Genomic DNA, 15,191 nt, shown 5'->3' with positions numbered 1-15,191 from the left:
AGCTACAAACCAGATATCCCAGTGCCTTCAAAATAAAATTAATTGTGTATAAATCGTCTGAATATCTAGATTCAAGGACTGAACAGTTCTTTTAACTTCACTGCAAGTAGCAGTGTTTGCTGTAAAGCTGCATGACAAGTAGTAATGTAGTGTGTAAACAGGATAAAGCATTTACAATATAGGTAACTATTTTCTTTCAAAATTGCAATGTAATCAAGTAAATATTAAGGTACCAATACAAGATGAAAAGCAGCTATTCCATAAACTGAGGAAGGAGCAGCCCTAATTAATATTATTTAATAAGTAATTATGAAAAAATATTGTGATAACATACAATCCACAAAGAAAACAATGGGAGAAGACAACCATTTATCTTTAGGTGATACATACAAAACAGCTGAGAAAACTTTATAAGCTAATGAGCATTTGCTCTTTTTCTAATTGAAACCCCCCCCCCCCCCACCAACACACACACACACACACAAATACAGGGGGGGAGGGAGGGAGGGGGGGAGAGGGAGGGGGGGGGGAGGGAGAGAGAGAGAGAGAGAGAGAGAGAGAGAGAGAGACAGGCAGTGCTTAAGAGGGGCAAAAATTTAAATGCTAATGTGATGGTATTTTAAACTGTTAAGTGTACCTATGAGCCACCTATCATTTATCTATGAGAGAACAGTTTCTCTGTCCTTATTTTCTGTTTGTCGTTTTCATCCTCCATTTTTTATAAGGTAAATATATCTGAAATACATTTTGCATTCTTTTCATATAGCTTATTACAGAAAAAACCAATGGCACGATATTTAATCTTACACAATAATATGTGCCATTTTAAAATTCCATCATATCCAACTCACTAGTAAATTTGTTTCATATTGAATATTAAACAAATTATTTACTGTGCAAGACATTCACTTTTTATATTAACAGATAATTTGGTAAAAGCACTTATTTCACAGATCTCGATTTTAACACATAATGGGAAACTTGATTGCATGCATTTAAATGCTTCAAGTTCCGTGCAGAACAGGCTACAGGCACTCACTAACAAATGTGAACTCTGATGGTCATTTGCTTTTCTTCAATAAACTGGTTGTAATTAATGTTTTGAACTTACTTACACTTTGTTTTATTTATACTACTGAGTGAATGCTACTTGGATGCCCAATAATGTGACCACCCTCTATGCTGATACACTTAGCAGAACTCTAATTGGGCATAATAATTTTACAGCTTCTTACGTGATCTAGTGTGTTGTCAGAATCCCAAATAATTATCTTTTCCAATTTTTTTCTGTAGTACTTACAGCATGAGTAACATAGTTTTTGAAATATAGGTCTAATCTTAGATTTCAGCCTTATTGTTGTTAATGATAAAGAAATTGCACTTCATTTGTTCATTTGCTATAAAGAATTAGGGACTTTTATGACTATCATAATTTCACTTCCTTTGCAATAATGAAATAAAATGACGTATCTAATACCCTGAACTGGTTTAAGATTCTGCTCTCCAACTTTGAAAATACAGTATCTGTTGCATTTTTATGCGCTGAATGTACCATCCCAAGATTTGTCCAGTCATTCAGGGAAACAGAGGAAAATTTACAAACAATATTATGTTCTATTACAAAGAAAAGGTTAACTCACTGTAAATTGTTCACTGAATGAAAATCATATGAGTTTCATGATGTTATCCACAAAATTTTTATGTTCGCCAAATATGTTACTGTTCCACATTAGACAACACTTTCATTACATAGCCAATATACACGACTGCCGTCAACTATACAAAGTCTTAACCTCATAAATGTACTTTCATTTTCCAGTTGAATGACATGTTTCTTGGAGGAGACACATTTTATAATTCAGTTCTATTAAGTCAAAATGATTAAGCTAAGGCAGAAATATGCTACATTAACTTTTGACGTAGTAGAAACCAAATTTTAAACTAGTGAAATTTATCCACCATACAGCTGCTTACTTTCATACTTATAATACCAGAAATAGTGTCAATGTGAAAAGGATACAACTGAGATACTCCTTTGGGTCGCAAATCTTTTGTCTCAAGCATCAAATACCTCGATATACTGAAGAGGGCTTCTGGCATATAAGAAGTAAATGGCTCGTCCTGAAATGATAATACATTAAACTGATGAGATGTTTATACATTCACAAATATCCATCAAAATTTTAATATGCAAATAGTGGATAAGTGTGCAAAAAATAAAAGGAAAATGCACTACATCATCAAAATTGATATAGGTTTCACGATCACATTAACATCACAGCACTTTAATTTTAGTAGAAGATTTTGTCCTCAGTTTCAGATAATTCAAAATTTGGATTTCTCATTACTGCAGTTAAGGCCCATTTCACACTGTGACACTGGTGACGGTCGCTAATGATGGTCACCGGTGACTGTTGTGAATACTCTCAGATCACTGGTGTGGGACACCACAGGAATTGCGAACCGATTAATTAGTGAAATGGACTCATACAGATGTAGCAACAAACTTTTGCTAGCCTTTTGTGGTCTGAAAAATAAGGTATCAAATTTGAAAAAAGAACATACAACTTACCAATTTTGTTTTTCTTATCCATGCTATTCTCACTGAAATCAGGCACAAACTTCATTATACTTTATTGCCACACATTCATTTTCATCACTTTGTTGCTATAGTCATCGCTTTTCATATCCCAAATAGCAGGACAGCTTTCTACTTCACTTATAAAATCTTCCATGTTAATCAAATCTAAACTCATGGCTATAGAGTGTACATATAATGTACAATGAATATTTCCTGTCACTGTCTCAGAAATGACTGCCTGTCAGTTGGCAAATCTGCAGTACAGTGTCTGTGATCACGTTCCAGAGTGAACACTCCAGTTAAGACTAGTGCACATCTGGCAGTGACTGAAGTAGACACAGTGACCTTTTCCGTGACATGTGGCGAGCGTGAGTCACTGCTGGGTCACAGTGGCTTGGTGAGGCAGTGTAGTGTCCTGCTGTGAACACTCCAGTTCACACGAATGTATCTCTGTCGGTGACCATAGCTGGTCACCTTCACCAGTGTCCCAGTGTGAAATGGGTCTAAGAGTTATGCTATTCACAATGACAATATTATGAAAAGGACAGATTACTACTCACCATATAGTGGAGACACTGAGTCACAGGCAGGCATAACAAAAAGACTGTCAAACAAGTAAGCTTTTGGCCAAAGGGGCTTCATCGGAATTAGACAACATACACACACACTCATGCAATCACAACTCACACACACATGACCAGAGTCCCTGGCTGCTGAGGCCAGACAGTGAGGAGCAGCGCACGATGGGAGAAGCAATCTAGGTGGTGGGGGTAACGAGGAGGCTGGGTTGGCAAGGGTGAGGGATAGAAGGATAGTAGCGGGGGATGGTAAAGTGCTTCTTGTGGGAGCATACAGGAAGGAAACAAAGAGAGGGTAGGGCAGGTAGGTGCAGCCGGGAGGTTAGATGGTGAGCGGGGTGGGGTGGGGGGGTGGGGGGTGGGGGGAATACCAGCCAAGGAAAAGGAGAGAAGCAAAAAGATTATGGTTGTGGGTGTGTTGGTGGAATAGAGAGCTACATAGTGCTGGAATGGGAACAGGAGAGGGGATACCTGGGTAGAGGATAATGACTAACAAAGGTTGAGGTCGGGAGTGTTACTGGAACATAGGAATTACTGCAAGGAATGTCCCCACCTGCACAATTCAGAAAAGCTGATATTGGTAGGATGGGTCCAGATGGCATGGGCTGTGAAGCAGTCATCAAAATTAAGAACGTTGTGTTGGACAGCGTGCTCAGCAACTGGAACGTCCAGCTGTTTCTCACCCACAGTTTGCCAGTGGCCATTTATGCTGACAAGACAGCTTGTTGGTTATCATACTCATGTAGAACACAGCATGTTGTTGCAGCTTAGCTAATGCATCACATGACTGGTTTCACAGGTAGCCCTGCCTTTGATGGGATAGGCGATGTTTGTGACCACACTGGAGTAGGTGGTGATGGGAGGATTTTTACCTCCATGCAACTCTCACTTGCTGGTATAGCCACAGCTGCTGACTAGCACAGAAGTACTAGCTTCATTTTCTAGAGAGCTTTGACAGGTTCACTTCTACAATCCATGTTTTGGACACTATACTTTTTCGCATTAGTTCTTTTAATTGCACATATAATGGAGTTACCAATTTAATTTTTGTTGCTTCATATATGTTACTTTCATTAATGAATGTTTATTTTTAGGACATGTGCTATTCCTGCAAAGATGATACTAAGCTGCATGGTTTAGTCTGCGAGTCTGATTGGCATTGTACTCATCACATTAACTATGACAAGACAGAAATACACATAACTGCATTACAAGGCATTATAAATTATCACCAAAATTAGACTTCTATTGATCAAAAAACTTACAAGATATTTCTGTATTGCATCATATGCGTAATAAATAGATGCATGTTTTTCATGTTCATGAAATCTTTCTATCATCTTGGTCTTCTGATGTTCACTGAAATAAAGAAAAAAAATTTTTTTTTAAAAAAAAAGGCACCAACATTGGCAGCTGATAATGATGATTGCTTAATTAAGACGGAATACTACTCTGATCTAGCAATATCCAGACACTGGTGTGCCAATATCCAATGATAGTATCCTGCATCTTGAAATCGGCTCTCATTAACAGCATTTAGAATCAACTGATGTAACACACGGAAAGCTTCTTCAGGGCGGCCAGCTTTATGGAAAGCTGAAAAATAATAAAATATCCAGTCATATATTGGACCAAGAAATAGATGGATTCTGATTTGTACAATTGCTAATACCTGATACAAGAGTTACTATGGCTAAGTGAATTTAGAAGTTAAAATACACATTTCAAATGTACCTTTCTGAGCCTCTGCAAATCTATCATTTTCTGCAAGCCATTGCGCATATGGAACATACACTAAATCTCTATATTCAGGTTGCTTTTCTGCTAATAAGAATGCTTCTTTCCAGTCTTGGGCCTCTACATACAATAAAACTATACTCTTCTCATCACCTAGTTTTCTGAACATTTCAGTTGCATAGCTTAATTGTCCTAATCGCTGTAAATGTTCGGCAATCTGCCTAATACCATCTTGATCTGCTTTGTCAAGCCTCCGGCCAACATCCACCAACCTAAAAATTGTATTGAAATAAATATAATGTACATAGGCTGTAAATAAAATATTTGTTCCTGCAACTACTCTGTTAACTTACTAAATAAATTAAAAACCCCTTAAAATGGAAAGACAAATTTTGCCCACACTTATGTGCCATACAATTTCTACATAAAAGGAGACAACTAATGGAACATGGATGATGATTAATTTAAGAAAAACTCAGAATTAGTCACAGTACCCACAGAGTTAGTACATGTATCTTATTATTTTCCACAGGAAAAAATGCATTAATAACGAAAAAATATGTGGAAATAATGTGTATATAATTTAGTAACACGCCAATGCAAATGTAATCATACTTTTATTCTTAGCCTGTTTCAGTAAGTGAAAAAGAAGTTTCTTCATTCACTGCATGAATAGCCTAGTCTTCCCAGCAAACCCCTAAGTGAGTACACATGTGCTCTGTTGCACAGTACGATAGAAATCACAGCTTCATCACAAATATTCTACCAGCAGCCACTTCTGACAGCAGCCACTTCTGACGTATACCATCAAATATTTTAATTCTCTTGGAGAATCTCTGGGTTATATAGAGCACATCATGTCTCAGGATTACACAATAATATTTCATTTGTTGTCATGATTGTTGTATTCCAATTCCCCTTTTCTCCATGTGGACATTTCTTTTATCCACAAGTCTGCAAGTTAACCTATGATACAGTAATGATTCCAATTGATTTATGTTACTTCTCTCATAGATTAATGCAGTGTAGTTAGTGTAGTCTTCACTTATTTCCCACATGGGACCAAGATGCTATGCTGAACTGCAATATTCCGCAAGAAGTGATATCAAATTGACAACAATAAATCACATAACTACGAAGCTAACTCTACAGACTTTGCAAGAAAGTTTTAATTTTCATAGCAGTAGAAAAAGATTTTTTAAAATTTCAATAAGCAATCTAATATGAAACTTGGAATTTCAAATAACAGTGACTAACAAGTTTAAACACTGTTCATACATAATTCTTGTTATTTAAAATAAAACTAAATAATACAGCATGAGATATATCTGATGTCAGCTATGAGCTACAGAAATATCCTTTCTAAGATTTAAGTAAAAGCTCTTAAAATATCTTGTAGCCACTAGACTGTATACTCAGAACAAAACAATATGCATCTTTCTGGATACATTGGCCAATACATTTACAAACATGCTGATTACAAGGTTGGTTGGTTGGATTAAAAGAGGGTGAAAAGGACCAAACTACGAGGCCATCAGTCCCTTGTTCCGAATAAAACAATGGCACAAGTGTGAGAATAAAACAGACGAGACTGACAACTCAAAACAGAATGAAAGGAAAAATCACAAGAACGATGAAGGGCAACAAACGTGTAAATGGATGAAAGGGGTCAAGAAAACCACAGAAACGCAAGAAATAAGATGAAGAGATTAAAATAACAAAGCAGATTGCCATGGCTGGCTGACCATGAGAATAAAAAAGGAGAAGCCAGACACTCTGCAACACATTAAAACCTCCACCCTAGAAGCACTAGGGTGGAGGACACAGAGGGACAACGGACATGCACTATAACTTAGATTAAATGACAAAACCCACCCTCACATATAAAACGTAAAACTAAATCAGCTGATGAGGCTTTTTCGGATAAAATTAGTGGCAGCGAGTCCGGTAACCCAAGATTTCGCCATTGGGCAGAAAAAGTGAGACAGTACACCAGAATATGGGCCACCGTCAACCTGACACCACACCAACAATCAGGCGGATCTTCACGGTGCAGGAGGTAACTGTGGGTCACCCAAGCATGCCAATGTGAAGCCAGCAGAGGACAACTGATTATCTGTGAGAGGCCCACATGGAAGACTTCCACACATTCGTACTCTCCTTAATGACATGCAGTTTGTTGTGTGTACTGTTATGCCATTCTGTCTCCCAAAGCTGAAAAACCCTATGGCATAAGTCAGAACGCAGGTCAGGTTCAGAGTTTCCCATCTCCAGAAGCAGTTTCCGCATAGCCTGTTTGGACAGCCTGTCGGCAAGTTCGTTGCCTGGGATGCAGACGTGTCCTGGAATCCACACAAACACCACTGAATGACAGCACCAGTCCAGGGCATAGATGGACTCCTGGATGGACGCTACCAAAGGATAGTGAGGGTAGCACTGGTCGATAGCTTGCAGGCTGCTTAAGGAGTCAGTACACAGAAGAAACGATTCCCCGGGGCATGAACGGATATACTGAAGTGCACAAGAGATGGCCACCAGCTCTGCAGTGAATACACTGCAGCCGTTGGGCAAGGAATGCTGTTCAAAATGGCCTCTGTGGACGTAGGCGAAGCCAATGTGATCATCAGCAATCGAGCTGTCGATGTAAACCACTTCAGAGCCCCAGAACTTGCCAAGAAACGAGAGGAAGTGACAGCGGAGAGCGGCAGGAGTAACTCAGTCCTTAGGGTCATGCGAAAGGTCCAGATGAATCTGTGGCCTAGGTGTACACCATGGAGGTGCATGCAGATGGACCTGGATGGGAGGTGGTAAAGAAAAGGACTCCAGTTCGGAGAGAAGGGACTGCACGCAAACCGCAATCGTTAGCCGTGACCTGGGCCGCTGATGCGGGAGATGAACTGCCATGGGTGGAAAAAGGAGACAGTAATTCGGATGCTCAGGATAACTATGAATATGTGCAACATAACTGGTGAGCAGTTGTCCACGTCAGATATGCAATGGAGGGACTCCGGCCTCCACCAGGACACTGGTCACTGGACTCGTTCTAAAAGCTCCCATTGCTAGGCGAACGCCACAGTGGTGAACTGGGTCGAGTACACACAAGGCTGAGGGCGCCGCCAAACCATAAACAATACTCCCATTGTCAAGGCAGGATTGAACAAGGGCTTTGTAGAGCTGCAGCAGAGTAGAGAGATCTGCACCCCAGTTGGTGTTGATCAGGCAGCAGAGGGCATTGAGGTGCCGCCAGCACTTATGCTTAAGCTGATGAAGGTGAGGTAGCCAAGTCAATCAGGCGTCAAAAACCAGTCCTAAGAATTGATATATCTCCACTACAGTGAGTGGATCGTCATGAAGGTAAAGTTCTGGTTCCAGATGAACGGTACGATGCCGACAGAAGTGCATGACACATGACTTAGCAGCTGAAAACTGGAAGTCGTGGGCGAGAACCCATGACTGCGCCTTGTCGATGGTTCCCTGTAGGTGCCGCTCAGCAACACCAGCACTGGTGGAGCAGTACGAAATGCAGAAGTCGTCTGCATACAGAGGGTGAGACGGATGGCCCTACAGCTGCCGCTAGACTGTTAATGGCCACTACAAATAGTGATACACTCAATATAGAGCCCTGCGGGACCTCATTCTCCTGGATATGGGGAGAACTATGTAAGGCACCAAGGAAAGTACGGAGTGACAGGAAATTCTAGATAAAAATCGGGAGTGCACCTCAGAGGCCCCACCCGTATACTATGGCGAGGATATTATGTCACCTGGTGGTGTCATACGCTTTGCACAGATAAAAAAAGACAGCAAAAAGATGTTGGCATCTGGAAAAGGCCATTCGGATGGCAGTCTCAAGAGACACAAAATTATCAGCGGTAGAGCGACCCTGGCAGAAGCCACCCTGACATGGAGCCAGTAGGCAATGTGACTCTAGGATTCAACCGAAACACCGACACACCATACGTTCCACCAGCTTATAATGGCTGATGGGCCAATAGGTATCCACATCAAGTGGGCTTTTAGCAGGTTTGAGCACCGGAACAATGTTCTCTCCCGCCAGTGCGATGGAAAGACGCCATCGCACCAGATCCAGTTGAAGATGAGGAGGAGATGGCACTTGTAGTCAGACAAGAGATGTTTAATCATCTGACTGTGGATCCAATCTGGCCCAGGCGCTGTGTCGGGGCAATGTGCAAATGTGCTGAGGAGCTCCCACTCCATAAATGGGGCGTTATAGAGTTCACTGTGGCGTGCAGTGAACTAGAGGACTTTCCTTTCCATCCACCGTTTGAGGGTGCAAAATGCTGGGGGGTAGTTCTCTGACACAGAGGCTTGAGCATAATGCTCAGCAAAGTGCTTGGCAATCGTGTTTGCTTCGGTACATAGCAAGCCATTGATGGTAATGCCAGAGACACCTGTTGTGGTCTGGTACCCGAAAAGAGGTTTGATCTTTGCCCAGACTTAGGAAGGTGACGTTTGGCACCCAATGGTGGTTGACACGTACCTCTCCCAGCACTGCTGCTTCCATTGTTTTATAACCTGGTGTACACGGGCACAGAGCCGCTTAAACGATACCAGATGCTCTAAGGAAGGGTGTCGCTTTGTCGCTGTAGAGCTTGCTGTTGCTCTGTAATTGCCTCAGCAACTTATGGCGACCACCAAGATACTGTCTTTCGCTGGGGGCACCCTAAAGAGTGAGGGATCACATTTTCTGCCACAGAAATGATTGTGGTAGTCACCTGCCCAACCATCATATCGATGTTACCATGTGGGGGAGAGTCAACGGTGACATCAGAGGTGAAAGTTTCCCAGTCTGCCTTGTTTAAAGCCCATATGGGCAGGCGTCCGTGGGCCTGACACTGGGGCAGTGACAGGAAGATGGGGAAGTGGTCACTACCACACGGGTGGTCATGCACTCTCCAGTGGATAGATGGGAGAAATCCTGGGCTGCAAATTGATAAATCAATGGCAGAGTAACTACGTCGAGCCACACTGAAATGTGTGGCGGCCCCAGTATCTAAGAGGCAGAGGTCGAACTGAGACAGTGAAGTTCCAACATCTCTGCCTCGGCCAGTAAGCACGGCGTCACTCCACAAGGGGTTAAGGGCATTAAAATCTCCCAAAAGTAGGAAAGGTTTAGGGAGTTGATCAGTCAGTGCACCTAATACATTCAGGGGTACTGCACCATCTGGATGAAGATAAACATTGCAGACAGTTATTTCCTGCATTGTCCTTATTCTGACAGCCACAGCTTCAAGAGGGGCTTGAAGGGGCACAGTTTCACTACAGACTGAGTTTGGACATAAACGCAAACTCCACCTGACACTCGATTATAGTCGTTACGGTTACTGTGATATCCCTTATAGCTGCAAAGGTTTCATGGAGGGCAATGCAGAAAGCAGATGTAAAGCTTAACAGTTACTGTAGCTCAGCCAGGCGGTGGAAAAAACTGCCGCAATTCCACTGGAGGATGACATCATCGTGAGACGGGGAAAGCGTAGAACATTCAATGACGCAATTTATGCCTCAGGGTCAGCAGCTGCCACCGACTTTTTGCCTGAGCAGTCTATATCCATTGTGTCTGAGGGCCCAGCGAGATCCAGGTCTTCAGCGGACGCCAGAATCTCCACCTCATCCTCAGACGCAGAGCTTGCAGGAAGTGGTGGTGTGGGTGCCACCGCAATTCAATTGGTCTTGGAGATCTTCTTTTTGGATTTCTCTCACTGTTTTTGGCTGGGAGGACTTCATTGAATCAGTCTCCGGGACTGAGAATGAACGTGAAACCTTACAACCAGCTGCTTTTGGGTACTTCAGCCACTGGCGAGTGTTGTCTTTCCCACTAGCAGAAACTTGGGAAGGGAGTGACCCATGGGACTGCTTCCTAGCGAGAGGAGCCGAAGAAGCCTTATGCTTCTCTGGCTCAGAAGTAGGGACTGAAATCCCCGATAGTTGGGGGTGGGGGTTGTTGATCCCGAAATAGGTGGTGCGGGAGCAACAGGGTGGGAAGGGACCCACTCCATCAAGGGGGCAAGTGTAGTCTCCTGGTTCTGAGAGGCAACAGGAATTCGAGGAACTGATGAGACAAAACTGTTCTCTTAGCTGCGGCGTATGAGGAGGTCATAGCGACAGGATGTAGGTGCTCAATTTTCCGCTTAGCCTCAGTGTAGGTCAGTCGGTCCAGGGTCTTATATTCCATGATTTTCCTCTCTTTCTGTAAAATCCTACAGTCTGGTGAGCAAGGTAAATGATGCTTTCCGGAGTTGACACAGATGGGAGGCGGGGCACATGGAGTATTGGGATGTGATGAACGTCCACAATCTCGACAGGTGGGGCTCTAAGTACAGCGGGAAGACATACGGCCGAACTTGCAGCACTTAAAGCACCGCATTGGAGGAGGGATATATGGCTTGACGTCACAGCAGTACACTATCAACTTGACCTTCTCGGGCAATGTGTCACCCTTGAAGGCCAAGATGAAGGCACTGGTGGCAACCTGTTTATCCCTCAGACCCCGATGGACGTGCCAGACAAAATGAATGCATCACCGCTCTAAATTGGCGCGCAGCTCGTCGTCAGACTGCAAAAGAAGGTCTCTGTGGAATATAATACCCTGGACCATATTTAAGCTCTTATGAGGTGTGGTGGTAACAGAAACATCCCCCAACTTGCCACAAGCGAGTAATGCCTGTGACTGGGCAGAGGATGCTGTTTTTATCAAAACTGACCCAGAGCGTATTTTGGACAAGCCCTCCACCTCTGATTACAAGGGCTGAGTTAGTGTCCAGAGCATTATAAAGTTAAGTAAAATGGCTTTTTATAGAGAAAAACAGGGAAAATAAAATCATATTTATTACTATACAACTAGAAAAAAGTGCAGCATGAGAGAAACTAAGGAAGAAGAAAACAAGGGTAAAAAGGAGACATGGTGGCAAAGAGATAAAGGGGGGAAAGAACATGAGGAAGAAAAGCAGAAGACAGCAATACAAAGGAAGAGAAGAGTGTAGGGCCAAAAAGAGCTGACAGCAAGGTCTAAGCATAAGGAAACAATAAGTAGAGGGTCTAGAGCAATGACTGCCATGCTGTGAATAACTACTTGGGAGGGGAGATATTTATTGCAACTATTAAAACAATACTGTCACTGAGTCATAACTAAATAATAAGTTTCAAACTGCACCATATTAAGTTTTAACAGGTTAGGATACATCAAAAGGAAAGTGAGTTTCCCGTGTTCACTTCATTTTGGGACAGTATTGAGAAAACTATTCAGTTCTTATTATAATGCTTGTCTTCTCACCCTTAAAACTTTAGTAATTTGAAACAAATCAATCGTACCCATGCCCTGTAACATGCAGCCTCAGAGTTCCACATTACAACCTCTTATACACAGATAGTTCCTTGCAGCCAGGGTGTTATTCACAGGACTACAATGTATTCATTCTTTTGGATGCAATTATTGGTTACATCACAACCATTCTGTATAGCACCTGTGACTCATTAATACCTCCGCTGGAAGTGTGTTACTCACAGTTGGAACTTACTCATTTTTTGGAAAAAAAAAACACATTTTGATTAAGGAGGAAGCGAGTGACATAAAGTTTTGTTTATTTCTTTCACACAATAACTTTCTTATGACCCATAACTTGTTTCGGCCACAATAGCCATCTTCAGATGCTACATACAATAAAAAGCTTGTATTAAAACCTTAAATCAAGTAACAAGTGACCTAAGTAAAATGCTATTAATATACTCGTGGATCCTACCTAAAAGCGGCATTTGGCAAGCACATATTCTTGTGTTATCAGACTGAATGTAAAATAAAAAATTACGGAATTACATAGGTAAAGCTAAATGCAGTTTTCCTTTCCAACTCTTTGTGCTAGATGCACATGTCCTCTATAACACAATGTATACCTTTGAAAACCATAAATTATGACAAATAACATTTCAATCAGTTATTCATAAAACATAAAAATAGAATACAGGCTGCTAAATCAATAAAAAACTTATTTAAGAACAGAGCAAGGTCTTTACAGTAAAAGAAACACAGGTGCAATCTCTGTAGAACACATCTCCAATGACTGATGACTTTGCACTTCAGGCTGCTAGATGCTTATGCCACTGCCCATAAGCTTAGAAGAGATGATTTGAACTGGACAACGTGGCTGGCATTCTGCTGCAGCTCAGTGGCACTCTTCATCCAGCTGTGATGTGTGTGTATATTTGCAGTGCAGATGCTAGCATGTGATGGCATAGCCTAGACAGCACAGTGCAGCACTCGGTTGCAGGGAGACCATCCTCAGTTCGAACATGTCTATAGGATGCAGTGACTCTCTCAAATGAACAGAGGAGTGGTATTCAATCTGTGCATCATAGTACCCTGGTTCACAAATAATGACCATCTGGGGTGGTGCGGATTTGTTTCATAATTAGTGGCAAAGAAGACAGTTGTGGAAAATTTCATTTCTGATGTTAACGTATGTCGCCTTGGAGGAATTCCATTTAGATGCTGGCCAGCCTGGATAAGCAGTAATAACCTTGAAGCTGAACTATCTCATTAACTTAGCGCCTGCAGTGATTGTGTGTTCCCAACAAGTTTTTATTATACTCTGACTTTGTCACATACTTGATAAAGGAAAAGTTTTTAAATCTGTCAAGTGGAAGTAGGAAGTCAGAACATTCTGAGGCCAACAAGGAAAGTGGTAATGAAGATAGGAAATGCAAGTACAGAAAATACAATGATAGCTACTTAGATTTTAGTTTCACATGTGCTGTTTTGAACAATGATGAGTGTCCACAGTGTCTCTTGTGTTTGAAAATACTTTCTGATGAATGTATGCTATCTAGCAAATTAAAGCATCATTTGGAAAGTGTCCTGAAGTACGACATGGTCAAATCACGAGGACATTTTTATACAAAACTGAGTCAAATGAAAAAACAAAAATTATCATTTTCCAAGGAGTTAAAATTCTCAAATAAAGCACTTATAGCATCCTACAATGCAGCTTACCAAGCAACAACATGCAAGAAAGCCCATACGATTCCAGAAGAACTAATCCTACCATGCGCTACTGGCATGCTGTTTATTATGCTTGGAGAATCTATGGCAAAACAGCTTTTGCCCATTCCTTTCTCTGACACTACAATTAGTTGTTGAATTCAAGATTTAGGAGAGGATCTCCATGAAGAAATTATATAAAACGTTACAGGGAGGGATTTTGGTTTGCAACTTGATGACGCTACTGATAGCAATAGAGATGCTCATTTAATTTGCTATGCTTGATTTATTGAAAAATGTAATGAACTGACTGAAGATTTTTTTTTAAAGCACGCACAAAGATTTGTTTGAAATAGTGGTGAACTTCATACCAGAAACTCAAATTTACTGGGCTCATTTTGTTTGTTTGTTTGTTTGTTTGTGTGTGTGTGTGTGTGTGTGTGTGTGTGTGTGTGTGTGTGTGCCGATTGTGCACAGTCCAAATTGGGATGTTACAGTGGTCTAAAAGCACTTATGTGTGGCAAAGTTCCTCATATTATGTGAACCCACTGCATTATACATAGAGAAGCATTTACTTCACAACATTTGAGTGTTGGTCCGAATCACATACTGCAAACTGTCATAAATGTGGTGAACCCATCCTCAGGAAGCTAGATTTTTTTTAGAGAAATGTATCAAGAGACAGGGACTAACCATACATTATAGCAGCACTCATGGGCTTTCCATGTGATGTGTATTATCACACATTTTTTAACTTAGATGAGAAGTCTGTTCTTACTGGGAAGAAGAATATATCAGTGTTGAGTGCTTTCTGAACACTGACTTTCTATTAAGGGCTGCATACTTGTGTGATATATTTAAGATGTTAAATTCACTGAATAAGTCTCTGTGAAGAAGTAAAACTCATTTCAATTCAGCTTATTGACAAAGTTTCAGCCTTCAAAAAGGAACTTCTTCTTTGCAAAGGAAAAATGAACGATGGAGTATAAGTCGACTGCTTCCTGTGTTTGCATCATTTAATAAGGGGCAATGAGATGGCTCTTACAGCAATTACTTTTTCTGTAATAGAAGGATATTTATCTGAAGTTCATGTTCATTTTGAAAAGTTTTCCTGAAAACTATGACAGATTTCAGTGGGTTCAAAATTCCTTTGGTAATGATTCTCCTTCTGAGTTCAATACTGCTGAAGAGGAACAGTTCACAGAACTTTTTTCAGGTTTATCATTGAAAGTGAAGTTTTCGCCAATAACATTGTCAACATTTTGGTATCCAGTAAGAAAAGAGATTCCAAGCTTGAGCAAGA

The 15,191-nt window shown here is 41.2% G+C and overlaps 1 protein-coding gene across 2 annotated transcripts in view; it reads right to left on the bottom strand.

Moving 5' to 3' along the window:
- Nucleotides 1-15,191, bottom strand: part of LOC126473890 (intraflagellar transport protein 122 homolog) — a 228,456-nt gene that overhangs the window by 68,734 nt on the left and 144,531 nt on the right. For both annotated transcript variants that reach the window (XM_050101240.1, XM_050101231.1), the window contains exons 16-19: nucleotides 4,894-5,168; nucleotides 4,611-4,755; nucleotides 4,425-4,518; nucleotides 2,021-2,121 (exon numbers count right to left, since the gene is read on the bottom strand). In XM_050101240.1, coding sequence (XP_049957197.1) covers nucleotides 2,021-2,121; nucleotides 4,425-4,518; nucleotides 4,611-4,755; nucleotides 4,894-5,168 — 615 coding nt within the window. The remainder of the gene's footprint in view (nucleotides 1-2,020; nucleotides 2,122-4,424; nucleotides 4,519-4,610; nucleotides 4,756-4,893; nucleotides 5,169-15,191) is intronic.

This window comes from Schistocerca serialis, chromosome 1, assembly GCF_023864345.2.
Source record: "Schistocerca serialis cubense isolate TAMUIC-IGC-003099 chromosome 1, iqSchSeri2.2, whole genome shotgun sequence".
Lineage (NCBI taxonomy): Eukaryota > Metazoa > Arthropoda > Insecta > Orthoptera > Acrididae > Schistocerca > Schistocerca serialis.
The sequence above is the reverse complement of the archived record's forward strand: the minus strand, read 5'-3'. Positions and strand labels throughout refer to the sequence as shown.